At 45.4% G+C, this 27,497-nt stretch overlaps 1 protein-coding gene across 2 annotated transcripts in view; it reads right to left on the minus strand.

The window, feature by feature from the left end:
- Positions 1–27,497, minus strand: part of PHF8 (PHD finger protein 8) — an 852,864-nt gene that overhangs the window by 448,536 nt on the left and 376,831 nt on the right. For both annotated transcript variants that reach the window (XM_069645307.1, XM_069645306.1), the window contains exons 5-7: positions 5,814–5,955; positions 5,407–5,593; positions 5,151–5,313 (exon numbers count right to left, since the gene is read on the minus strand). In XM_069645307.1, the coding sequence (XP_069501408.1) occupies positions 5,151–5,313; positions 5,407–5,593; positions 5,814–5,955 (492 nt within the window). The remainder of the gene's footprint in view (positions 1–5,150; positions 5,314–5,406; positions 5,594–5,813; positions 5,956–27,497) is intronic.

Here is a 27,497-nt window from a genome sequence, read left to right on the forward strand (position 1 = left end):
GACTCGGGTTCAGGGTTACTGAAGTGAACCTAGACGCCATTTTGGCGGCGAGTTCCGGCAAAAAATCCCAACCGGTGAATTTATATTAAATAAATAAACCGGCGGTATCTTTAACATTGCACCAAAAAGTGGTGCATCAAAAACAATGGGAAATCCCATTGGGAAATATTCCGGTGGAATATTTCCGTGGTATCCACTGCCACCAGCCAGAACTCGGCGAGGGGGGACGGGACAGTACCCCCTCGACAACAGACCCAGGGACAATCTAATTGCCCCTACCAGTACTTCCACAGTAAGATGGTTTGTACTGGTTAAGTTCCTAAGTTAAGACTAGTAAAGTCAATGGCAACTTTACAGACCCGGGGAGACAGTAGTCAGTCCCAGGGTGTGGAGTCTATGTTTGGGGGTCTCTAGGACACCCCTGTGCTACTGCACGGAGGGTGCTGTGTAACACACATTCAAAAACCAATGATGGCCTATGGGGAAAATTACCCCCTAGCCCATAAGCACATAGCAAGTCACAGAAACACTCAAGTCATGTCCAAGAGTGAGGGTAAAAGAGTCTCACTCTTGGCAGGAGAAAAAAATAAACCCCAAGAAATCCAGCAAAGCTGCTGGGGGACTCACTAGGTTAGGAAATTCAGCCTAAACAGAGAATTCTTCCTAACAACGCCACAAGTAAAATCTTCACAACCCTGGTACTTAAGGAACTAGAAGTCTGGGTCTCGGAAAATCAGATCCTAAACTATGCACAGACGGGCTTCAGACCTGGGGTGAGAACTACCCATAATATCCAGGTACTCGACCAGTTAATTAATAACACTGTCTGTAGTAAGGAAGCAACTCTGTACATAGCTTTTATAGACTTTCGTAGTGCCTTCAACCAAGTGGTACGGGACATTCTGTGGTCAAAGCTCAGTGCCATGAATTGCCCTGCTTGTATATTGCATACATTAATTGCCCTCCACAGTAACACCTTCACCAAGGTTCGACTTAATGATGATGGAGAAGTGTCTTCTACAATTTGCATAAACACAGGGGTAAAGCAGGTATGTGTAGCTGCACCATGCTCTATAACCTCTATATTGCTGACCTTCTACCACGTAGGTCGTTAAAGTCTAATTGCTCCACCAAATTGGGTGATACCCCTATTATTGCGACGATCTAATTCTATTCGATCGTACACTATCTGGCATTAAGAGAATGCTAAATGAGCTGTCAGTTTGTGCATCTCAGTTAGGCTTAACTATCAATCTTGATAAGACAAAGATAGCAGCTATTTCCAGAAAGGGCCCTAGTCGCACTGGCATTGCTACTGATTTGGGCACGATTGCTGTGGTGGAATCCTACCCGTATCTGGGATTGGATTTCAAAGCTTTGTCTATGATGCCATAATCAACCCCAAAAAACAGCGCACAAAATTGCTTCCGTTACAAGCCCGTAAATTCGCTAAGGGGACTGCAGGTTTTAGCATGGCAGGTATATTAAGATTATACCAACAGTGTTTTGTACATTCCATCCTTTATGGTCTGGAGGCACTGGCCATGCAAGATCTAAAATGTCTGAATATCGTGGAGGGCAATTTCTGGCGCACTGCACTGGGATTAGGTCCTTCCTGCTAAGTGCAGTTTTTACGCCTAGAGCTGGGCCTCATCTCCCTGAGAGGTATGGCGCTGCGTGCACGAGGTACACTTTACCTGAAAGCGTGCTCCGCTCCCTCTTGTAAATTGCTCCGACTGGCTGGTGACAACGATGATGTGGAGAGGCATCCTCGGGGGCTTAATTTCAAACAATTCAATGAATCTCTTTTTGAGGAGATTGACTGGTTTTACACCAACAAGAAACACATGCCCTATATCCACCTGAAAAAATCTTTTGAACAAAAACTTAACAGGCGGGATTAGAGTATGAACTCTACCCATCTGTCTAAGTTGAGTGGATATGAGGCTATGTCCCATGTCACCCACAGATTCCGAAAGCCCCAACCCTACTTGCTGCTGTGCCCGGCACCAGATGTGAAGCAGTTTATATTAAGGCTACGGATAAATCAGCTCCCGGTCTTGGCTATTACTGGCCCACGCTTAAGGGTGCCTCCTGAGTCTAGGTGCTGTCGAATTTGTCAGCCCGTAGGAGTGCTGGAATAAACTGGGCATGTCCTGACCTTTCGTCCCAAACTAGGATCACTATATATGTGCTCATTTAGTAAAGGTTCCATGTGTTAATATCCCTGCAAAACTATCACCAGGCACCAGTGATATTAAGGCATGGAACTTGCTGGGGACACCCCCGCAACCCCATATTATTTTAAAGGGAGCGGGGGACACCCTCGCTCCCAAAAACCCCAAATATTATCCCCATTAAAAATATCGCCAATGACCATTCCAGACGACGATACATCGATATTTTTGGTGTGGATAATATTACCTAATACCCTGGGAAATGTGTCCATAACTACGAGGCAATAACTGGGGAAGCCTTTTGGGATACATGTTTACATTCGAATCTCTGGGATTTCAGCTTGGTCTCTTTAAGGTTTGGTCCCATGTTAAAACCTTGTTACCGGACTAAAATTTGTACGAAACACCCAAGAGGCTTGGCTGTCTGGCACCTGATAATATGGAGAGGGATCCACATTTGATAATATGGAGAGGGATCCAAATTAATACATCTGGTGATACTGTATCTACCTCACTGTTTTATTGCCCCACTGTTTTACTGTTTTATCTGTATTACTGTACTATTGCTACACTGATTAGTTGATTGATACTATTTGTTTTATGATTTATGTGTTTGTGTAAAATCCTAATTTAGGATTGTATCACAATAAAGTTTTTATTATTATAAACCTGTCTGAGAAGTCCACAAACTGTGAAGGTTTGTACATATAGCTCTCAAACCTCACTAGTCCACACGGATGAACCAGAGGGGTCAGGAGGGGGGAAGGCTCTCCAGGAGGACAGTGGTCCTTGGAAGGAAGGGACATATCAGACAAATGCTGGAACCCTTCTGACTACTCCTCTCAACGAGAGGATGTGCTTCTTGGTCTATTCGCTGCCAAAACAATAGCTGCAAGACTCTTAGATGGACCGTCTGCGCTTTTTTAGAAGAGACGCCCTTATGGGTTGAATGCCCAAATGCATGCAGAGATGACGGATGCAGGGAGGAAGCCGATCGCGAGGATCGGTAGGCACCGCCGAAACTTTTGGCAGGCCTATTGGCGTGTGATGCTTCCTCGACATATTCATCGAGGGAGCCTGTGGGGTTGAATGATTAGCCTTCTATGGTGTGGCTGTGCCCCTGTTGCCGGGGTGTGATCTCCCAATAGCAGTGCCGGCGGCCTGCCTGTTGGGGATGGACAACTGGGAACCGGACGGTTCTGCGGAAATGTCTATGGCGTCCACATCGGAGCCATGGCTGCCACTAGAATCCTCATGGTCAGCGACGGCGCCGGGGGGAACCTCTCTGCCTGCATCGTGTAGGCCGCCCACTGTTTCGTCTGCCTATCCTTTAGCGTCTTTGGAAGGAAAAGTTTGCAAGGACTTCTGATCGTGATGGCGAGGTAAGCACCTATTGCACTTGCGATGGGTGTCCTTCCAAGGGTATTTTCCGTTACAAGACAGACAAAATTTAAAAGGAGTCCTCTCCATAAGAGAGGTAAGGGGCGGCAACCAGACCAGAAAGGGAAAGAGGGGAAAAGGAAATACATTCTGAGAGAATGAAACTCCGGGGCCCCACTCTCCCTACTGGATAGGCCTGGCCGGAGGGCCAAGGCCATGCGGTAAACAGCGTCGACCGATGCACCAGTCGCCGAAAGCCGTAGACGTCTTCGGCGAAGGGGTCCACGAAGCAGCGATCAAAGATGAAAGTTGAAGACTAGATGACCACCGGTCGTGGGACAAAGAAATTATGAATTTGCAATATAACTCTTTTGAGCTCCGTATAAGGCGACCAACTAGTTGGACGGAAAAAGCAATCTGAGTGAGCTCGGCGCGTGAGGGATTTTGGGTACACTACACATCACGTTAGGGATAGTGTTACAGGCATGCTCGTGGTCGCGTCCCCTTTCGATTCTCGAAAGAAAGATGCAATACTCTGCAATTACCACTAGATGTCGGACTATATGCACACAAGTGATTCTAAGCACATTAACAAGCATCAGAAGCAGCATTACGTTATGTCAGTCAGCCAGCTTAGACATTAGGACGTAGTGGTCAATATTCTGTATATACTAACCAGAGTCTAGGAACGCCTGGGTTAGGGTGGAAAATTATATCTCTAGACGAGCGAGGGACAGCCCTGGTGCCCTGCTCAATCCATTAATAAAAACTTTGAACCATTCCAGGGAAGTGGAGTATTCTTTGATCCATCTGTGACATCACTCATAAGGCAATGGCTTCTTTACAACAAAAAAACACACCAGTGTAATCAGATTTAGTGACTGTCCTCTACTTCTGTAAGGAAAAAAGATTAAGTCATGCGGCTCCACTCTATGAAGTGAGATCTGGTGGATCTCACCCCTTAACTTCAACAGGGATGGGTAGCACACAACCATTACTAAAGCTCTCAGGAAGAAGGTGGAGGATGGGGGTTCAGTGCTGAGGCCAGAATGGCATGAACAAAGTGATTTATCTTGCCTCCTGCAGGATCTACCCTGGGCCAGTAACAACAAGGAGCAGGAACCAGGCTGACCCAGGTATGTAGAAAAGGAACACACTTAATATTGTCTTAGTTACAGATTCAGTACAGAAAGTAGGAGAGATAAGATTAGTAGCTTCCACCCCGGTTCCCTGCCCAGCTCCAAGTTCCTAACCGTCAACCATGGAATCCCCAGGTGGCCCAACACTCCAAGTTCCACTAGCATTTCAACACTGCTCTTGCACTCACTCAGACATCATTCATAACATATAGGATACTACACAAAGCCAAGGAAAATAATGAATGCCTTGGAAGAATATTTTATTAACTTCAGCAAAACAAATTTCTTCACAAACAAAATATAACAGATCTTGCGAAATTGCAGACAACTATCAACAAAGCGGCACTACTTTAAGAGCTTTCTTTTACTTGTCCCATCCACCACTCCCAGCACCCCATTCATAACAGACTCTACCCTGACTGAGAGGACGAGAGTCTTGATGCAGTACTGTTACCTGTTGGGATGAAGAGAGTCTGGCCCTGCTTCACAGAGCACCTGTAGCACTTGTCCACTTGATCTCCAAAGAACATCTCATTCTGGTTGGAGGAGCTGCTCCAGCACTCAAACAAGGTGAGGTTTGCAGACGTTGGACGGATGAGGTAAAAAATCTTCTCACCCTGCGACAAAGATATGGATGTCAAAGTTCAGAGAAGAGGGAACGACATTAACTTCTAAGAACTACCAGTAATCAAGCATATCATGCCAACTACCTTTAGCACATGGTACCAGACGGAGGTCCCCCCAAAATCTATGTGGAAGTCTGTGTAACTCTCTTTAACACCCATCAAACAGTACTTCTGGACATTTGGCCTCTCAAACACACATTCTTCAGGCCATAGGTTCTCCACCCAGGAAAGCTTGCGAACAATCTTTGGAGTCTCCACCAGATTCGACAGCCTATTGGCAGGAGTAAAGAGAACAGGGAGGGAGGAAAGGGGATTAATATGTGTTAATTGAACAGTCAAAGCAGCAGCTCAAAATCATTGCAAAAATAGAGCAAACATAAGGCTGATTGACATTTAACTTCAAACAACACTTGTCCCTTCTCTCTAATTCCAAAATGCTCAAGGTAGTTACAACATAGTCTATCACATAATGGGGGTGCAAGGTCCTGTACCTGGTTTCTGAGAACTCCAGGCTGATGACGTTCAGCACTTTCTCTCTGCTCTGACTGTTATAATATTTTACAAAGTCACCCAATTTCATCTTGCAGTCTGCCTGCCTTGTAACGTCGATCACATCAATCTCCCTCTCTGAACCTGTGGAGGAGAAATGAGAAAATATTGCAAGGTAGTAAGTACAAATCCATGAGTAGCGCTTCAGGTCCAGATGCTGTGCAAACTAATGGCTTTTAGAATTTCAGACCGACGTGATGCACTAGATACACTCAAGCAACATACAGTAAAGGCAATGTGTTTTACAATACTATTTACTATGCATTTACGTGTAATGCTCCAGGGCAGATATACTTTTAACTGCAATGTAATTCAACAGTAGAATGATCTTATCTAGCAATATAGCCAATGCGCTCCTCTTAATTTTTTGATGAATGACATGGCTCTTGTATAATGTTCTATTTTACCATTTATCTAAATTAGGGGTTTTAATGATGCTTCTCTTTACAGCATTCTGGAGACAGCAGACACAGATAGGGGTATCATCGGATCTGACCTAAATGTCCGGCTGTTGGGGAGACTTCTAATGAGAAGCCCATGCAGCTGCAACACATTTTTGATGTGCTGCTTTAAGTAGTTCAGATGGATTTCCAAAAAGCAACCCCGGGGGGGATTTTGGGAGGGCAACCCATTACGGCGAACAGGAAAGACACTAAAGTCTAGCCAAACCCAGTCAAGGCAGTTAGAGTGGAAAGGCTTGGACTTTGGAAGGGGTGGGGGGTTACAGTGGTCTAGGGATACAACCAGTCCACACAAAGCAGCACCAATACCGTGCAATGTGCATGCGTTGTGTGCGTGACATATACAGGGCCGGCGGGCGCGATATGCACGCAGGGGGGGGCGGGAAGACGCACAGGGGTGCAGGTGCACGTATCACTTGGCGCGGGCCTTTAAATTGAATTGGCTGTCAGTCAAAACTTTGAATGTGCATGGATGTAGATTGGCGGGAAGGGCAGTCATGTTGTTAAAATGGATTTTCCAGATTCTGAGAGGCCACCCTATTATGGTAAACAAGAAAAGACGCAGATGTCTAGCCAAACCCAATTTAGGTACAATAGCAGAGCAGTAAGGCTTACACTTGGGAGGGTGCAGGAGTGGTATAAAGCTACAATGAAACACACAGAGAGCACTCCAACAATTCAAGTTAGAAGATGTCCCAAAACTTTAGGCACTTCAGGAACTATATGGAAAACAAGTGAGAAAAAGAGCAAAAACCAATTTAGAACCAGTTGGAGACAGGTAAGTAAATAGGTAGAAAACAGTTAAAACAACCTCAAGAAAACCAGATTAGATTTAGTTCCCAAGTTCAGGTCCAACCCTTCTAGGAATCAAGACCTAGGTGCCCAAGGGACACAAGTTCACAATATGTACACCTTAAAGGAAGGTTTACCATGTGATTTGAGAACAAGAGTTACCAAAGCCAACAGTTACCGGAACATTTTCCAGAAGTAGAATAATAAGTCAAGTAACATTTTTACAATTTTCTCTCCCAATCCCACCACGCTAGGGGAAGCCTTGGGGTGGTGTGGGGGGGGGGGTGTCTTTGACCAGATTACCACCTTTCTAAGGTAGGCATGGAAGAGATATGGTTAGGACTTTACACTCAAACAACCCTATGGTAGAAGGGGCGGCAGGAACAGGCATGTAAACTCACCCCCCCCCATAACTCTGATTTCTTCAGCAACCACTTCAGGGGCTCTTGAATTTGCTGGATCCACTTACTCTTAGGCTTTGTATGTTCAAGGGAGGTCCAGGGGTTGCAGATGCAGAGGTCCCTTTAACCAGTGGAATTGGGTCAGACTAGTCAGCTAGCAAGACGGTTCTGGAGACTAAACAGCTGAACACCTGTGGCATGGCAAGATGAAGACGTACACGGAGCAGACAACCTCAGGAGCTTTCCAGTACACGAAGAACATGGGCTTCAGAGGGAGGTCCGGTGGTGAAAGGCCATCCTCGTGGCTAGAACAAAGGATCAGGCCATGCACAGAATCTCTTGGTCAAGAAGGCTGAAACTGTGCTACAAGTTGATGATTCACAGAGTAGAAAGGGTGAACTTGGAATGATGATGACTGCAGTGAGGTAGCCCAGGAGAGAGCTGGCCAGTTCTCTGTGTGGTCCATGGACACTTCTGAAGGCTCAGCAAACATGGATCTTCCAACAGGGGACGAGGCAGGTTGTTCTGACTAATCATGGGGTCAAAGCACTGGCGAGGGTCTTCCAAAGATCAGGAGGGAAAAGCAGAGCTTCGCCTGGACATGGCTGGCAGCAATACTGGTCAGCGGCAACGGTCGTCCTCTGGTTGTCCGTGGGATGCACACCTTCGCAGGAGTATTGGCTCCAATGGTGATCTGTTGAATGGCTGCAGGAGTCCTCCTTTTATCCAGCATATGGACTGGAATCGCCTCAAAGTCCACCAATGGGAAAGATGTGCACCATTCAAACTTGCACAGGCTACCCAATTATGGACAACATCTGAGCAACACATCTGCACAGCAACAGACGTACTGTGGCTTAGATGTGGACTGAGTCCAGACAGACCCAGCCCACACATCCTGCCATATACACAGACAACCACTCTGCATGGAAAGCAGAAGCTTTGCCCAGGAAAGAGCTTTCCATGTATGGCAATTCCGGACCCAACAGGGCAGGAAGGTCAAGGCCCAAAATGGCCAAAGGACAGGCGAATATCTCATGGCACAGCCATTTCAGAGTATATGATGCTCTGAATGGCATTATTAGAAAAAATGAAAAAAGTACATGAGTAAAATATATAAGGATACAAAGTATCCAAACCACACTTCAGTTTAAGGTGAAATGTGCAGCTTTAAACAAACAAATTTTAGGTCTCCCATTCCTAATACTCTTAGAGACTGATCAGTTCCTGCATAAGTGAACAAAAAGCAAGGGAGGTAAATCGGAGGGCTTTATTTGCCTCCAAAAAGCCATATCAGGAAGCAGACAATAGAACAGACAGAGTGTCCCATTGAAAGCAGCAAATATAATCTTTTCTAACCCATGCCATGCCCGTTACAGGGCTTTTATACTACACCAGTTCACCATTGCAGTGTTTTGTGAGCGCCTGCTTTTCTTTAAGTTTGGTGTACTGTGGTCTGGCTCAGGGCATGCAGGCCTCAGTTTGTGGAGACAAAGGGGTAGGGAGAAGATTAGAGGACGAGAAAGTGGGTGAAAAGGAACAGAAATGGGGATGGGGTAGGGGAAAGGAGAACATATTTTTTGTAATAGCTTGGGTGCATGCGCATCCATTCAGGTGGCAGACTGCTCAGGACTGCAAAACACAAGGTATGTTCTAAAAGTGTTTAGCATCAATGCAAAGCAGTTTAGAAGTGCAACAGGCAGTTAGTAACACGTAGTGTTTGCATGGTGATGGGGTGGAGATATGCTGCATTCATCAAGCTAAGTGTGGTGCCTTTATTTCGATTTTCAAACCATTAATAACATCAATACATATTGGTGAGAGTCATAGAAGTAACAGTATACATAACATTTTCTTTACCAAAATACAATTATCAATGAACTATAACTTTCAATATAAAGTCCCCTCACATATCAATTAAACCATTACAACAAACACTTACACACAAACGCAGTCAAGATCAAAACATGACACATTAACCCCCCACCCAATTCCCATATTTCACCAAGTATATTAATTCTATACCCTATTCAAACAAATCATTAAAAGAATCCCAATTATCACAGTATTCAGTCTCACGATTAAGTCGGGATGCCCGAGACCTCTCATACCTCGAAGGTGTGCGCATGTCCACCATCCAACTATCAGTGTGTGGTTTCTTACGCGATTTCCACTCTCTCATAATATGCTTTATTGCCATTAATAATGCCCTATCAATCCAATCAGAGGCACCACAGATTTCCAGACCTCTACTTTCATTTGAGAGAAAAATTGCAGACATGAAAGTTCGAGGAAACGACTTACCAATCACTAGATCTACTCGATCAATTACCTCTTTCCAGAAAGTCAGTACCCTATCACATTCCCATAACATATGCAGATAAGTCCCTTTTGAGTGAGAGCACCCCCAACACAAATCCGATTCAATCAATCCCCGCTCCACCATCTTCACTGGTGTCCAACAAAAACGCCCCAAAATACGCTGATGAATGTATCTCAAGTTCAAATCCATTTTAGCTCTCACCGTTACCCTCCACACATTATCCCATTCAGCTTCAGATATATCCCTACCCAGTTCAATCACCCCGTATATTCTGCAATTTCTCCCACGAATCCTGCATACACACCTGTACAGGCATATGTTTAGTAAATGTAGAGACTACATTCGGAGCAGCATCATACAATATGCATACTTGGGGTTTATCACTTAACGGTTCACTCAACATTTGATGCCTATCATCAAGCATTCTAATGATCTATACCTCTCCATTTCCCTATCGTCCAAACCAAACTGATCCATTAAAACTCCAAATGAAAGCATCCCACCATCTTTCTACACATCCCCAATCTTCAAAATACCCTTATTAACCCAGCTCCTCCAGTGCAATACTTTGTTCTCAATCTGTAAACCAGGATTCGACGAAAGAGAAGCACAATTGTAAAGAAATAAAGTTTGTCCACACCCTTGAATCAACAAAACCACAGCAGACTTTGTAGCAGTTAAAGCCTCCATCTTAACCGCAGATTTCGGTAGTTTACCATAAGAATATAAACAGTCCACTGGAAACGGACTCAATCTTTCCCTCTCCATCCAAAGCCAAGAAGGATCAAAGCCCTCATCTTTCCTAAAATAATAAGACACCTTTTTCAAATGAAACCCTTTGTAATAATTTTCCAGCACTGGGTAACCAAAGCCCCCCTCTTTAACACTACCTATTAATATATATTGCGGGATTCTTGGCCTCTTGCCCACTCCCCATAAGAAATCCATGAACATTTTTCAATATGTTTCAATGCCTGCTTTGTGAACTTCAGGGGAAGGGATTGAATGTAATACAACACCGTCTGAAGCAAGACCATTTTGACAGCATTCATTTTAGCCCAAAGAGTTAATGTCAGCCTGTCCCACCTACGTATGTCTCTCATTAAGATTTATTTCAATGTATCTATATTAAAATCCACAGTCTTTCGAATATCTCGCACCAAATACACACCCAAATACTTTACTGAGATATCTGCCCACTGACAATCCCAATCTAATAGCCTCCTACTTAGTGGATTCATTTTCACCGGAAAGACCACGGTTCTTCCCCAATTTACTTTATAACCTGATAGCCGTCCCACGTCCTGCATCATCTCCCGAAGTAGAGTACCATCTGACCAGAGATTAGCTCTTAAATTTGTCCACGGGGCAAACTCTGCAATAGTAATTCAGGAATGCCAAGCCAGGAAGCCAGACGTGAACCAGTCTATAATAAACTGTGTAAAAGATGAATGTAGTTGAGAATAAAAAGAGAGTTAGGGAGATTTTTCTATGGCCTTCTGGTCTGCGATGGGATAACGTGTAATATCAGGGTACAACAGTGTTACAATGGGGCAGCAATGGCAGCGCAGTCTTGGCTTCAATAAGGGTAAGGCAGATGCCTGGTTGAAATGGCCACTTTGCCCCGATATACAACCCGAGAAATGACACTATACATGTATTCTGAAAAATAAACATTATACAATGGCCGACTAAGGAACAATACATCCTAATATAATAGGTTCTAGAAGCGACAAAGTAAAAAAGTGCATCGACAAAAACAATTAAAGGGCCTTAAGGTACACCCTAAGTGTTCCCTAGAAGGCATGAACAGACACAGGTGAATCCTATAAAGAATGGTACCTAGAGGGAACAAAGGGGTTAAAACACAGTCCACAAACTGCCCTTGGGGCCACCAACATATCCAACCTTAACCTGGCTTGAAATAGACCAATACACTCTTAGAAACAGGTAACCACAAACACGTCTTGACCGCAGAGAGAGGTTTGAAAACCAGCATGCCCAGGTGCGTGCAACACATTTCATGTTTTGATTATTTCCTAGAGGTACTCTGTGTCAAACTCAAATGACCATCCTGATTAGAATAATTACGTCGGTCAAAGTGGTGGCATATAACAACCTGAAGTAGTTTATCCACTCTTCTTCGGGGATAGGATTCACTTGGAGACTGGTTTGCTAATTATTGTCATAATTAATCAATTTCCACATATTTTCCGCATTATTCATGGATAAGCTGACTAGTATCAACTCTGAGTCATTCTGTAACATTTGACGTTTATACCCTCTTACCGAGTTTTTTTATTTGTATTTCAATGTAGCAGCTTAAAGTTTCTGACGCACAAGAGAAAGCTTAGCAAGAGATTTCAATTAAAGTTATTTTTTCTTTTCATGAATGTTTTGATAAAAAACAGGTATACGTTTAAAAATCTGCTGTATCTTTCTTGTAAAGTGATTATAGATACTCACAAAGTAGTCTACAAAGCTGCTCGGAGAGAAGACTACACATGTATCCAACAAATAGTCTCCTACCTCTTTTGTCAAATTATAATTAAACACCAGTGAAGATTTAAGGTTCCATTTGAGCCTATCAGCTCCGGAATTGACTTAGAGAGGCGGAACACAACTAGTGCTGGGTTAACTATATCATTTACCTTCAATTCAACATAAATTGGTAAAGGGTCACCCTTATCCACATCAAGCACCTTGACGAGTGGATATTTATTGAAAATGGCGGCCGAGGCAAACAAGTAGTCTAAAAGTGATTTAGATGCTCCAAGATACCAAGTAAATTGAGCAGGAATGTAACTATAAATATTGCTGTTCATCAAAGGAAGCCAATCAGCATCTCATTGCATTGAATCTTTCGTACGTGGCTTACATGGAAAGCTTACTTGCAGGTTTTGGTGAAGGTGTCTGTTCAAAGTGTCCCTGGGCCAACCAGTGGGCTGACCAGCTTACGCAGGACCTTTGCTCTGTCCCCGCCGTCGTTTCGAGGAGACCCTCGGAACTTGGGAAACTGCTAGCTCTGTGTCCACGGCACCCTCACACCGGATTTCATACACTTGGCGTTCCCAGGTCTGAAGTGAGACGAGTGCGCCAGGACCGGAGTGAAAGCGGGGACCCTGTTGCCCTACCACGGCAAAGTCCTTTGCAATTCCACTGCATTTGTGACCCTCTTGCCCCTGAAGCCTGCTGCAGTGAAACTGGGTCGATTCATCCACCGGGTGCGGAGAAATCACCACTGTCCCGTTTGAGGATAATCGCTGTATCCAAGGAACTAAAAGGTGCTGAGACGTCCTTTTTGCCGCATTCGAACCTGCAAGCGAAGTGGACTGACCTGCCGAAGTTTGGGCCCACTTGCATCGGGAACCGGTGAGTACTCAATACCCCAACCGGTGGCCCCTGGCACAAGGGCCCATATTTATGCATGAGTGGCCCCTGAAGGCCCCTGTCCTTTCCACTGCTATTGCGAAATAGCGACCCCATCCCAAACTCTCGAACTGCCTCTGCCTTCAAGTGGAGGTCCTTCTTGAATAGTGGGAACCTATTCTTCATCGCCTCACCCACCTTCCTGAGCTGCTAGAGACCCATCTTGCCCATTGGAACAACCGCGTGCGCTTGCATTGCATGTAATATTGAGCACAAGGCTCCCCTCTTCTTAGGGCTTGGACTGCCTCTTAGGTGTATTGTCGATGTCGAAGGGGTATAAAGGTTACCTGCACTGCCTGTTTCGTTCCCCTCTAGGTTAACATATTTGGTGCAGTTAACCTTTTGGACCACAATGGTCTTGTATATATAATGTATAGATTGTGATGTAATGGTTTACTTAGTGTTACTGTGATTCTTTTGCTATGGTCAATGTTACAAAGGCCTTGTAATAAATGTGTCTACATTTTTTATATAACACCTGCCTGGAGTAATTTGTAAGTGTCCTTGCTCTGTGTGCTCATTGAGGTCTTTCAGTCACCCTCACCCCTCCTGAGACTTAGTCTTGACCGCCGGCCAGAGCTACCTTGATTGGTCTGGCTTGTCCAGAGGTTACCCTGTTCCAAGAAACTAGGCTGGCCTTCTGAACTTATGCCCACCAGGTCAGAGTTTAGAAATCCATCTGACGAACAGGGTGAACTACAGATTTGGTAGCACCTGCCTTCTTTGCGGGGTATACCCCTTTACTACGCAGTTTGTACATTCATGTCAAACAGATTTATTAAAGTTGGAGCAGAACAGAGTAGGAGGAAGTGAGGAGAAAGATTTTTGGCATCCAACTCACCAGCTTTAGGTTGGTCACCCAATTGGTATCTCAGCCCCAGAGGAAATTGCAAAGTGGTTAAGGGAGGTTTAGTACACAACGAGTTTTAGCCTGCCTTTAACGTCAAATCAGGGTTCCTTCAGCAGACTGCAGCAGACTACACTTTGTCACCGCACTTACGCGCAGCGCTCTGTGCTGCTGGCAGGGTTATATTCATGCTGCTCCTCCCCTCTCCAGGTATCAGGGAACGAAATGGAAAACAGACCACCAGGTAAGCCACAGAGGAAAAAAGAGCTGCAGGAGACTGCACTTCATCGGCACTGTTCCGCGCTACGGAGATTTTTGCACAATCTTCTGGTGCAGACTATGTAACTATCTAACCTAAAAGTGAAATAGCATTTCTCACCTGAAAGGCCAGATGCTGCAAAGTAGTAGTTGTACCTGAGCAGGCAGGCCTAAATCAAGGCCGGGAGAAAGGCTGGCAGTGAAGTACAGTTAATCCACACAGTTAACAAAAGAAAACAACCACAATGGAATTCTGAAAATCATACGCTTTATTGTAACATTATACATAGAATCTCTAGCAGCTAAAAATAAGTAGTATAGATTAAACATAAACAGGGTTCAAAATTGAGATTCGATGGGCAGGAGCTAAAACTAGCTCTTGGGTGTGGGGCATTACCCTGTAGGCAGTAGCGACCACATGGAAACTAGGAGCTACCAAGGATGCTCATGGAGCAAGACACAGACAACAGAGTAAAAGTTTAAAATGAAAGGTTTTATTAACTCAAATGTCAGGATGGTAGAAGGCCTAGCTTGCCCTATGCGAAGGTGAGATTTCCCTGCCTGAACGTAACTAAGGAAAGTCTGAGTCAAAGAGTTCAACTTAAACGCCTGTGACCAAAACCTATTATTGCCCTCATAACTAAAGCTAAACAATATGCAGGGATGTCAATACTAAAAGAAATGGTGATCAGCATAAAGTTCTGAGCTTCTTCCAGCTCTTAGCTTCCTTCTCAGTTCCCATTCCCCAAGTTCAAGAAAGTTCCACAAAAGTCTCAAGATTACCTTTTTCCAAGTTCAAGGCAATACAGTTCCACACAATCCTCAGGGTTCTCTTCCCCCAAGTTGAAGGCAATACAGTTTACACAAAAAGGTGTCTTGAGGCTTCGTCTCAAGATAGTATTTGCAGTTCCTCAACTCTCAGGGTTCCCTTCCCCAAAAATGTCAATGTAGCACTTGCACTGGTTTCAGTCTTTCAAAAACCCAAAATAGATACACTTGACCCCCCTCCTTGCTTTACCAGTTCACTCACAGTGCTCTTTGGATTATTTCACAATGTCTTTTGACATTCACCATTTAGGGCTCACAGGTCTAGGCACAGTTACCAGACCACACGGTCCACCCATCACAGGTCGCGCAACCAGAAACCCCAGGCTCTCCAGTGCACACAGGTTTTTCTACACTTGTCCACGTGTACATATTCATATTCACTTGGTTTCTCTTTATACGCTTCTTGGCTCTGTGTGCAGTTTTACCAGTTTCTAGTTTCTCCTGGTTAGCCTCTTGGCATTGTCACCACGTGTTATACACTTCTTGCCAGCCTTTAGCCTTGCTGTATTGTATTCAGTTATAAAGTTCACTTTATGGTGGTCTTTTCCATGCCCAACTTTGTTGCATTCTTTCACACTTGCACTCTTTTCAGTAAGTTGCCTGCAAACGGGCACTTTCCCTTTTCATTGTTATCCGTTGTGAACTTTAGAGTGTTATTCAATTCCCTATACAATAAGTTTACTTTAGCTCAGTTTCAAGAATTTCATTTCGTTCGGGTTCGATATATGTGAATCAGCTGGGTTTCAGAGTTTCATTCAGATCTGCATTCAAGAAATGTGTTTTAGCTTTATTTTCAAAGTTTCATTCAAACCCCAGGCTCTCCAGTGCATTGAGTTCGATAATTAATAAATCTAATTCAACCTTGTTTCAAAGTTTCACTCGGCATTCAATAAACATGTGCTGCCCTTAATTGCATAAGCCTACCCCATTAGGAATGCCCTGGTGCTGGGTGTATTCCCAGACACTCACCGGTCCAGGTGTTCCTCCCCGGCAGCTCTGCTTCTCCTCCTCTGTCTTGTAGGTTGGTGGGCTGGCTTCTGAGAGCCCCGCTCGCATTCCGGATGCACCCCTCCACACACCGGCGAGTCGGCTGCTTTGGCTCAGACACGGACAGTATCCTGTCTTCTTGTCTCATTCACAGCTCCAGCTGCTTTCTCTCCAACACAGAGGCACCCACACCTGTGGTAGCTTTCCAGTCCAACTTGTCCTGGGCTGCGCAAGTCCTCTTGGGTCTGGGACGGCGTACTGGCTTCCTCCTCAACACAGGTCCCCTGCTGCTCACTGTCACACAGTCCTCCCTGTTTTCCCCCGTACTCAACTTTTAGTCTACCTTTATACACCTGCAACCCTTTGACAGGTTGTAGGTGTGGATTTTCAATTGTGTTTGCCTGACCATAAGTTAAATTACATGTCTGACCTTTAAAGCACTCTACAGGCACCTTCTTTGTGCCAGTACTAGAGTGGTGAAATTAGGTTTTAGTGTACATCACTCCTAGTCGCCTCTTCCTCGTCCCAGTACTGTCAGAGGTAAAAGATGGGGAAAATAGGGGAGAGGTCTTACAGTAGCCTATAAATTCCGGGGCAGGGTTAGGTTGGTTTCGGGAAAGGGGGATGCCATGCCTCGCCTGCAGGGCCCCAATCCTCAAGGACCCTCCACCCAGGTGATCCTCCTTCGCTTCTCCACCCCCAGAGTCAGGATCCAAGAACAATGGCCTTTCCCCTGGCCGCCTGAGAAGAGTATCCAGGGAAGAGGATACAAGGGGAGTAGGAGTAAGAATACCCTCAGGTTTCTCACAGTATGAACCATTGTATTTAAATGTGTATTAGATGTGTTCTACGTCTTCTTTAGTAACATTCTCAAATACTCAAAGTCAATGTCTCATTTACATGTTTGGAAGGCACCAGTTGGCCCTAGGAGCCAAAGGTAGCTCCTGATAGCTGTTGGTTTCCAAGCTAACCAGGCTCTATTATGCTAGATGCAGGAGCTAAATAGCTCCCAGCTACCCTCAATTGTGAGCCCTGTATAACACATAGTAATTAACACAGTGTAACTAAATATGGTAAGCTGAGTCCGAACCCACTCTTAACACTACAAAGTAAGTGCACCATCTATTAATAGACACAGTACATATATAGGCTAAGGGGTGGGAAGAAATGGGGAACCGTAGACAATAACAGCACATAGTAAGAGAGACATAATCAAGACCCCATGTGCCAACACTGAAAATAGTCACAATATTTCTAGATTTCTAAGGCACAGTATTATAATACTCCTAAGTATCTAGGGCATAGTATCATAAATAAAACAAATGAATACCTAACAGTAAATGTAGGACATAAAGGGAGAAAAAGGGGTAGCGGAGCACACTTTAGAACAGAAAGCCACAAACCATCGGAAGACTCCTAGAAAAATAGTTAAAGTAGGCATTCTTCACAGGCAGGCATGTTAAGCAAGACTTCATAAATAAACAAATTAAACAGCAGTAGCAAACATTCCAGGGTTTTTTCTAAAGCTCCATGGACCAAAAGGTGTCCGAGGATAAATGTCCAAAGGCAGTCAATTACCATTAAAATCATTTTAGGAGACTTGCAGGTAGGTCCACGGTCCCCCCATGGGAGTAAACAGGACAAAGACAGCAAGCACAGTCTTGGTGATGGGGAAAAGACTGCCAAGTACTAGGCCTTCAAGGTGCAGAGAATACAGCAACCCCCACACAGAAAGCTAGAGGAGACCCTCTTGAAGAGCTCCAGTGTCAGGTTTGAAACCAGCAGCCCCAGGAAGAGATGATGCCAAGCAGGACTCAGGTAAATGCAAACGAATGGTAACACACGGTAGAAGACTGTAGACCTTGGGGATCCTTATGGTAAGGATTATGAAGATTTCTGTACAACTTTCTGTTTAGGGCTGTACAACCATCTAACCATAAAGTGGGGCAGTAAACCCAACCCAAAAAGTAAACCAAACCTTTCTACAGTAGTGAGTGCTGTAGAGCAGTCAAGCTTCACTCTAGGGAGGGGAAGTAGGATGACACAGCAGTACATTTAGTCCACACAGTTATCCAAAGAAAACACCCACTGGGATACTGAAACATATACACCTTTATCAAGTTACACCTACATATAATAGTTCACAGAGTACTTCTGGTAAACCTGGCACACTGTAACACACCTAGCATATGCATAAAAACAGATAGTCTATAGTGATAACCTACTCCTATACTATAATGCATGTCCACTATTTGGTGCAAAGGACTTTACTTATGGAGAGAAGAAGGGTGGGGGGGGGGGCAGATATTAAAGCACAGTATTGATAATCTTTACAGTATTCCCGGTGCAAATACTGAACAGTCACCAGATTGGTATACCTCTAGCACAAAATATTATTAATAATAAAGTGCACCATAGGGAGAATGTCGGGGATGGGGGTACAACCACTAATGCACAGCCAGAGGACACCAAAGCTAGAATACATTTAGTCCAATAGCACCAGTACATTAGACTCCTGAAGAAACTAAGATACAGTGACACTGAAAAGAGATTTTAATGAGGCATTCCATACACAGAAGTGCAATACAGCTGTTCTTTTTTTTAATAAATACTTTGGCGTATAGCGCAATACAAATACAATTCAATGTAAGTATTAATTTATTTATTGTTCACTTGTTAGGCGCTTATACAGGAAGCAAATACTGTTTCAAAGCACCCACAGGGCAACAGGGAGGGGACAGGGGATGATGGACAACGAAATTACAAAAATGTGAAATAAATTAAATACAACAATATAAGTAGAGACAATGGGGAGGGGAAGACGAACCTACTAGGCCTTGTGAGTGTTCAGAACGTGCAAGTGCAGAGGGGATAGGTGATGTGGAGCTCATAGAGAGCAGCAAGTGAAGTGCTATAAAAAAAGGTAAGTGAAACCTCCAGTGGTGGAGGGTGAGCCGAGGCAAGTGCAGAGGATAGACCGCAGCAGGGATGCTAAGATGTGGGAGGTCAGGGACCGAGGATGCAGATGGCCTGCACACCAATCAAGCTACTGTGCGATTAGCAGGGAGAGAGGGAGGGAAGGAATAGGTAAAGAGGAAGGTCTTGAGGCTTTTCCGGAACTTAAGGAGGTCCTGCTCAAGACAAAGAGGGAGGGTTGAGGCTGTTCCAAAGAAGGGCGCCCGCTGAGAAAAGCGAACGACCACCTGCTCTCCGTTTAGGAAACCGCTTTACACACAAGGAGTTGGTGCCAGAGAAACGTAGGTGTCTAGAGGGGGGATATTCAGTCAGATATAGTGGTCCCTGGCCCCAGACAGCCTTGTGGCAGATGCAGAGGAAGTTGAATTTAATCTGTGCTGCGATCGGAACCAGTGAAGACTTTGTAGGGCAGGAGAGATGTGGTCCCTGGGCTTGAGGTCAAGGATAAGTCTTGCTGCCCTATTCTAGATTAGCTGGAGGGGTCGGAGAGTGGACGAAGATAGATTAAGGAGGAGGCTACTGCAATAGTCAAACCTAGAGGGAACCAGAGCCCGGGTAACATCGAGTCTCTGGGGAAAGGTGAGGAAAGGTAGAATTTCTTTCACAAGGAAAAGCTGAAACTGGGACTTCTTGGCAATGTCCTGAGTATGAGGGAGGAAGGAGAGAGAAGAGTCGAAGATGACTCCAAGGTTTCTGGCTTCCGTAGAGGGAGAGCCCATGGAGGAAAGCCAAAGTAAATGGAAGAAGTCGGGTGCCAGTGTCCCAATAGGGAGGATCTCGGTTTTGCTGGCATTGAGGCAGAGATCATTAGAAGTACACCAGGCCTGGATGGCTGAGAGGCAGTCGGGATGATGGAGGGTGCAAGAGCGTCTGAAGAAGAGTTGTGTGTGTCAGCATAGCACTGGAAGTTGGGGGAGAAGGAATATAAAATAAATAAAATCCCTGGTGCAAGCTTGAATTCAGGTTTTTGGCCTAAAACTCATTTAACCTCAAGACGGGTACAAAGCAAATGTCCAGAGACAGGCAAGTATCTCCAAAGTCAGTTTAGGAAGAGTTTCAGGTGGGTTAGAAGGTCTCCATATGAACCAACTGGACAGTAGGAAAACCTGCAGTTATAGAGAAAATAAAAGTAAGTCTCAGTTCTACCCATATCTGCAGATATGTTGGCAAACAGCAGCAGGGGAGCCGGAAACCATAATAAATAGCTCCAGAGCTAGGCTTGAGGCATAGCAGCCCCAGGGAGAGAAGCAGCAAAGCAGGATTCAGTCCCAATGAAGAAACAGTTTGAACACCCCTGCAGAGATCCTCACCTATGGATCACGGGGGCCCCTAACGGTAACAGTTGGGAAATATCCCCCAACCAAGGGCCCAGAGGTAGGTACTCCGAGCATAGTTCATGAAAAGATGGTTTCAGGAAGGTGGCACAGCGCAACGAGTACAACTCTTTTCTAGATGTGGTTTCAGGATCCAAACAGCCAAGAATGTGAACAGCAATGATGGCTCCAGGAGGGCGGTAAAACCAGGCAAAGCAAGATCGAGTAGTTTGATAGACTGCCCACACGAGACGGAAATTGTACCACAACGAAAACGACAATGGGGTAACCAGGGATAGCCAAGACTACCAGGAAAAGGAGAGGTGGGGTGTTGGGTTTCCAACACCCTTCCAGGCAATAGCAGATTCCAATACCCAGGCACAAGACCCGGGTAGTAAAAGCTGGAAGGAGCAGTAAAATGGCCCGAAAACCAATCCCATCATGAATATCCTAGTCCAGCCAACAACGAGAACCAGGTGAAGGAGCCTGCCAGCTCAAGAAGGGTGTCTCGCTGGCAAATATCAGAAACAGAGCTTCCAGCACAGAGGCACCAGCCCAGCCAGTATGGCTGAATTGGGTTTAAAAAAATCAAATCAGTAGCAGCGTCTTGCACAAAATACACCAGCAGGTAAATAATCCTGCTTACCCCAAAATCCAAGCATAATTGAGTGCAGGGGTTGGGAGTCTCCACTGGCAAACCCACATAGGTAGGGGCTGGCATACGCTGGCTCTTCAGTTACACACCAGGGTACCTAACAAAGATTTTGGAAGCTAGTCAATTAGGTTGGCCCCAAACAGTCAGGTCTACCCACACCAGATGTGTAATGGCCTGTATAGTGCTAAGGACTACACTAAACCAGTCCAAGCCACAATAGAGGGAGCAGGGCTGAGCTCAAAGGGAGCCCATGTGTGCCATTTTAGACCCTGCTTCTTGTTTCCCAAGACAAAGGGAAGGACCAAAAACCAAATGTTGGAGAACAGTACAATTAAAAACACATTAGTACCCTATAGGCTAATAATAAAGTACATTGGGCTACTAATGCAGTAAAATCGGCTTGCACGCCATGTAAAGCCAAAACTAAATTACAGCTGCTACCAGCCTACTCCCTTAAATCAATTTAGGGTTATATACATTGATGTAGGGGTAAGATGGGGTGCTTTGTTTTTTTAAAAGCCTAATGGGCTACCATAGGACCATATACAAAAAAGGGTTGCAGTGGGACCTCAGTAGAAGATCCTCTAAACAAAAAGCTAAAAGTTGAGGGGTCCCCTCAAAAGGATTGCAAAACCCCCAAAAATGAAAGTCGGCTTTAGCACAGCCAAAGACGAAACCAGGAGCAAGGACAAAGGAGCCAGGATCCAGACACTATAGCCTAGGTCCTCAAATGCAGACACCCATTTTCTTGGAAATCAACCTTCAATTCAGGAAAGACTATGAGGAACACACAGGGTCTACCCTAGATGAACAATCACATCAAAGGCAGACACAAATATAGCACCTTCAGAGTATTTGTGACATGGTATGGTAATGTTCATTTGTAAAGCGCCTATACACAGGGCAAGTGCTTCAAAGTGCTCAAGGAGGGAGGGAGCAAAGGGAAAAAACAACAGTCATTCAGAGCCCTTGAATATCTGAATGATACAAGTCTGCACAGGCAGAGTTAAGTGCATAGAATACAATTAACAGTGTAGATAACGTCAAATAGGTCTGACAACGATTATGCAGTTTTTCCAAGTGCATTTAGGCGCCACCATGCAAGGAGAGGAGACAGGGGAGATAGATGATCTTCAAGGCATGGTGCATTCAGCTGGTGCAAGTGCACAGACGGTGCAGGAGAGAGGAGGGGGGGGGGGACAAGTGCAGGGGGGAGTCCAAGTGCGTGCAGTCAGTCACAAACTAGGGTAAGTGCTGAGAGATACCACTCTCATGGGTCATTAACCAAGTGCAGTAATGATGAGGCAAGTGGGAGGGCCTAGCGAGGTACATGTGAGACTCTGAGGTACACCCCGGCGGCCAGTCAGCAAGCTTTGTGGAAAAAGGAGGGAAGGAGGGAGGGAGGGAGAGAGGGAGATATAGGGCGGAGAGGGGGGTTAGCAGGGTAGAGGGAGAGAGAAGGAAGAGAAGAGGTATGTCTTAAGGAATTTCCAGAACTTAGAGATCAGACTCAAGACTGAAGGCGGCAGGGAGGCGATTCCAGAGGGAGGCCCCTACTGAGGATAAGGATCTCCCTCCTAATCTCTGCTTGGAGAACCGGATCAATCGCAGAAGGTTGGAGGTAGATGAGCGTAGGGCTCGGGAAGGACAGTATGTAGGTAGGCATAGTTGCAGGTAGGTAGGTCCCAGGCCCCAGAAAGCCTTGTGGACAATGCAGAAGGTCTTGGACTGATCCTGATCCTTGCAGTCATGTTTTCAACATAGTACCTCCAGGTCAAGTTTTCTGCTTAAACTGCTTTCTGTCACTAAGCAAAAAGAACTTCCCAAGGTATGTGATGTCATCAGTGATATCATTGGATCAAAGGTAGCGGCCTCTTAATGGTTTGAACATTTCACGTTGAGGTGAGGGGGAAAACCTGCTGCTTCGGGATAGTGAAAGCTTGCTAAACAAGAAAGAAGTGAAGAGTGATGAGAGACCAAATTAAATTATAATCGGATACCATCTTCCTGACGCGGTGCTACAATAATCTGAAAAGGCAGCGATCCAATGGTGAATGAAGTGTAACTGGTTGAGTGACAATTTGGCTGAGACAGAAAGCGCTGCGTCCCGCAGGCGTCAGCTCCAATACTGGGCTAGGAATGCACCCGCAGAAAGGGTCAATCCTCTCTCCTAAAGTGCCTGAATCCAACAAGCGGGCTGTTTCCGCTGTTCCTGCTGGGCCGGACTGCTCACTTGTTAAGCACATGGCAATATTGCGAGTTACAGCCGATTTCTGATTTCTCGGGATTACAACCGATTTTCACAACTACAGTTAATCATATTTAATGGAGGTGCACGCGGGTTAAACGCAGGAACACTCATTGCAGGAGGAGCACCTAACGCTCAGCATTCGCACACGTTCACTGGATAAGTTAGGTATAGCCTTGTAGCCAAATGTTGCCAGGTACCAAGAATTTATCAGAGCTTTGCGGGAGACGCTTTCCTTCTGGTAGCAGTACGATTCTGCAGCATTGCGGCCGTAAAAACAGGCAACAGCTGATTCCTTTGATTTGGAGGTAAGGTTGAATTTCCTGGTATTTACTAAGGAAGGAGCGGCTGGCAGGATTAAAGACAGACTTGGCCCCTTAGTATATTGGTACTTTTTTCTTTTTTTTATCTGTCTGTTTGGCTGACCCTGAATAATGAGGAAAACCAGGAATATTGCACCATAGGGGGCGGGGAAGGGGTCAGTTGAGGGCAGAGACTGACTCTGATTGACCCCCAAGCTGTTGCAGAGTGCCCCACCCCTACTGTGGTGGGATTCTAACTGTCAGTCTTTGCACAGTATAGGCCCGGTCCTGTTTGTCATCGTTGTATGGAAGACCTGGGAGTCTCTGCACACTCACTATCTGACAATTGACTTGACATTTGGTTATCAGACCAATACGGTTTTAAATACAGTTCTTGAATTTTGCATCTTGCACACTTCACATTGTACATCGAACTTCATAAATAGAAAATTGAGCACTGCATTTGCATTCTTCATATGGGCTTATATGTATAGCATAGATTATATAGAATAATTGGAATTTTAACGGGAGGATTTCTTATTGTTCGTATTTATTGCCGGTAGTTTTTCCTTCCCTCAGAAGCTCACTGTCTCCCAAGCTCTGGTTCTCTCTAGGATGGACTACTGTAACAGCCTCGTTCTAAATCTACCTGCCTCCATTCTTTGCCCTTTACAACTAATCCATAACAGGACTGCGAGACTTGTCCTTGGCCTCAAGCCCTGGGATCAAATCTCTCCAGCTCTGAAATCACTTAACTGGCTCCCAGTGGATGCAAGGATTACATTTAAAACCCCCTGCATTGTCCACAAGGTTTTCTGGGGCCTGGGTCAAAAATACTTTCAACTATCCCTCCGTAAATACCTCCCCTCTCGAGCCCTTCGCCCCTCTATGTCTAACTCCCTCAGGGTCGGTCGTTTTTCAAAGAAACGAGCTGGGGGCAGATTTCTGTCTTTGTCTGGGGCCTCCCTTTGGAACAGCCTCCCGACCACCTTGAAACTTGACGAGAACCATCTCTGGTTCCGGAAGCATCTCAAGACCTTGCGTTTCGCTTCTTCCTTTGCCCCTCTTTTCCCCTGCTGATCTGCTTTTCTTTCGCGGCACCGTGCACCTGGCCACCCTCTGTCCCTCGGGCCCAGGTACCTGCTCACCCTGCCTCCCCTCCTGCACTGCCTTAGGGCCAAACATGGAATTGGAATCTGTATCTGTACCCATACAGTCCCCCACTATTCTTCTGCACTTATCAGATATACCATATCTGACAAATCATGCACTTGCCACTTGCTGGCTGCACTACCTTTTTTCACTTCATTTATTTATTTATTTCACTTATTATTTATTCTGTTCTCTCCTCTGTTACGCACTTTCCCCCTTTTCTATGCACTTGCGCGTTCTTAATGTCACTGGGCCTAGTAAGATCGTTATTTTTGTTCTCCCCTGTTCCCGTCCCTTTGCTTGGTCGCGCTCTGAAACACTTGTGTATGAGCGTAATATAAATAAAATATCATATCATATAACTTGGGATTTGTATGTGCATTAGCCACTGGTTTTAACCATTTAGTCGTTTAACCATTTATCCATGTTTAACTAATTTTATTTATTGCATATTTTGTGCCCATAGAGTTTTATTGTGTCTATCGTGTCCATTTTGTCTACGGATCTCTCTATCCAGCTTTGTGTTATAGGGTTTAAAGGGCTTACAGGGTGTATAAGGTTTACGCCTTTGCAACATGGTTAAAAGAAAGTCTGGGAAGACAGCATGTTGGTTGGACAGGTAAAAAAACACTAATCAATGCCAGAGAAATCTAACGCCAATTCAAAGTTATCCTTAGACCTCTACTTAAAGGATATGGCATGCAAAATTGAAAACCGCATTTTGGTTACGGAGAAGGCCATAAAAGGCAGCTGCTTTGAGGCTCAAGGGACTCAGTGGACTTGCCATTCATGGTCCTGGGGGATAAGGATGGTCCCAAACCCATCCTCTCAGATAGCCAAGACGGGTGTCAGGCTAAGAAGGGGGAGGGACAACATGAGAGACCACACAAGGACTGAAGGGTTTAGATAGAGGCGCACACCTATAGTAAGTAAGATTAGTAAAGAGATTCGAGGATTATGTTGTATAAACTTTTAGGTGCGGGGGGGAAAACTGAGGTCATGGCACAAGACCCCGACAATAAACAGTAAACAGAAAGAGGATTCAACTTGGGAACCCTCCCGTCCCCTGCACACTTTCAAATGTTTGGATTAATCCAATACAGTTGTTTAAACTGCGTTAAACGAATCCTCTTTCTGTTTACAGACCACACAAGGACTCCCAGGACGAGGACCAGCGATACTAGACCCCTTTTGACGCCTCAGTTCCTCTTGAGGAGGAGGATAAGATTTGGCTGGAGGCATTACTAGAAGAGAAGTTGAATCCCACTCACCAGCTTCTCTCTAGGCAGTATACCAACCTGTCTGAAAGGGACATGGGCCGAGGAGGTAATAAGGCCTGGGACAAAAGTCTTAAAAAGTTCTTCAATCCTTTAAGCAGGGTGTTATGAACACTCTAGCCATTTTGGACTACTCCATCAGAGAATTTAGGAGAAGGCATTAGGAACCCCAGTTGGAATGATTGTGGCCCATCGTAAGGAGGGATCAGTGATGATCCCGGGTAGTATGAGTGAGGCCCCCCCTAAGTCGTTGGGTATGCTGTTTAGTGCCCACAATCCTGTAAGTGTGGAGGAAGAGGTATGTCATCAGGCAGTCACAGAGATCCAGAGGGGAAGGTCGATGGGGGCATCCACTCTACTGAAGTGGGATTTAGTGACCATGGTGAGCATGGAAGGAGAGACCCTAAAACTGCCCCGGCTGCCCCTCTTCCCCCCTGGTTGGGGTAATATTGGGTGTGCCTGGGAGTCCCAGAGGGAGGTTGAATCCATAATCTCCCTGATGAATAAGGCTAGCCACTGGATTCATTCCAATGTAATGGGACCAAACATTAACCCACGAGAAATGTTGATGGCCAGATGAGTAGGAGGGCTTGGCCCAACCGAAAAAAAAAAATCAGTCAATGTGGACTGTATAGTAGTTTCTTTTGCTGACAAATCACTTATGTCCAGAGTCCTCAAACCAAATCGCAGCAAACGAGTGTTGGGAAGGTTTATCATTTTTATGCTTCATCCCCTCTCCTAGTGAGACGCCCCCAGCACCTTTTGCTGGACTTCTGGACCTTTTCCTTTAAATCCTGAATGAGTAGAGCAGGGATGCACAACTTATTTGCCAGAGGGCCGAGTGTACCTTGCATGCTGTCTATAGTGGGCCGAAAAGTAAAGGAGGGGGGTAGAGAAGGTGTTGAGGTGGCGGTGTGGGGTGGCAGTGTCAGGAGGCTTTTTTGACCCCCACATTTTAATTGAGCACCTCTATTCCGCCCGCAGCAATGGTATGGCGCAGGTCCCTCTAATCCCCACAAAATAGCATAGCACTGGTACCACCCTATCCCCCCCCCCCATGGTCCACCTCTGTTTCCCCCACATCCACCAATGGCCTGGCCTAGGTCCCCCTAACTGCCACCAAACAGCATAACACTGGTACCCCCCCAGACACCCTTACCAAACAGCATAGACTTGGTCTCCCCCTAATTCCCCTTCCATCAACATGACCCCACAACCAAACACTATGCCCCATGATCCCCAGCTCCAGAACCAAACACTGTGCCCCTTGACCCGCCCACCCCCAAACACTATGCCCAATGACCATCGCCCAACCAAACACTGTGCCCCATGACCCGCACCACCATTCAAACACTATGCCCCATGACCCCAACCAAA

This window comes from Ambystoma mexicanum, chromosome 2p (genome assembly GCF_040938575.1).
Source record: "Ambystoma mexicanum isolate Mex_15411 chromosome 2p, UKY_AmexF1_1, whole genome shotgun sequence".
In the NCBI taxonomy this organism is placed as follows: Eukaryota; Metazoa; Chordata; class Amphibia; order Caudata; family Ambystomatidae; genus Ambystoma; species Ambystoma mexicanum.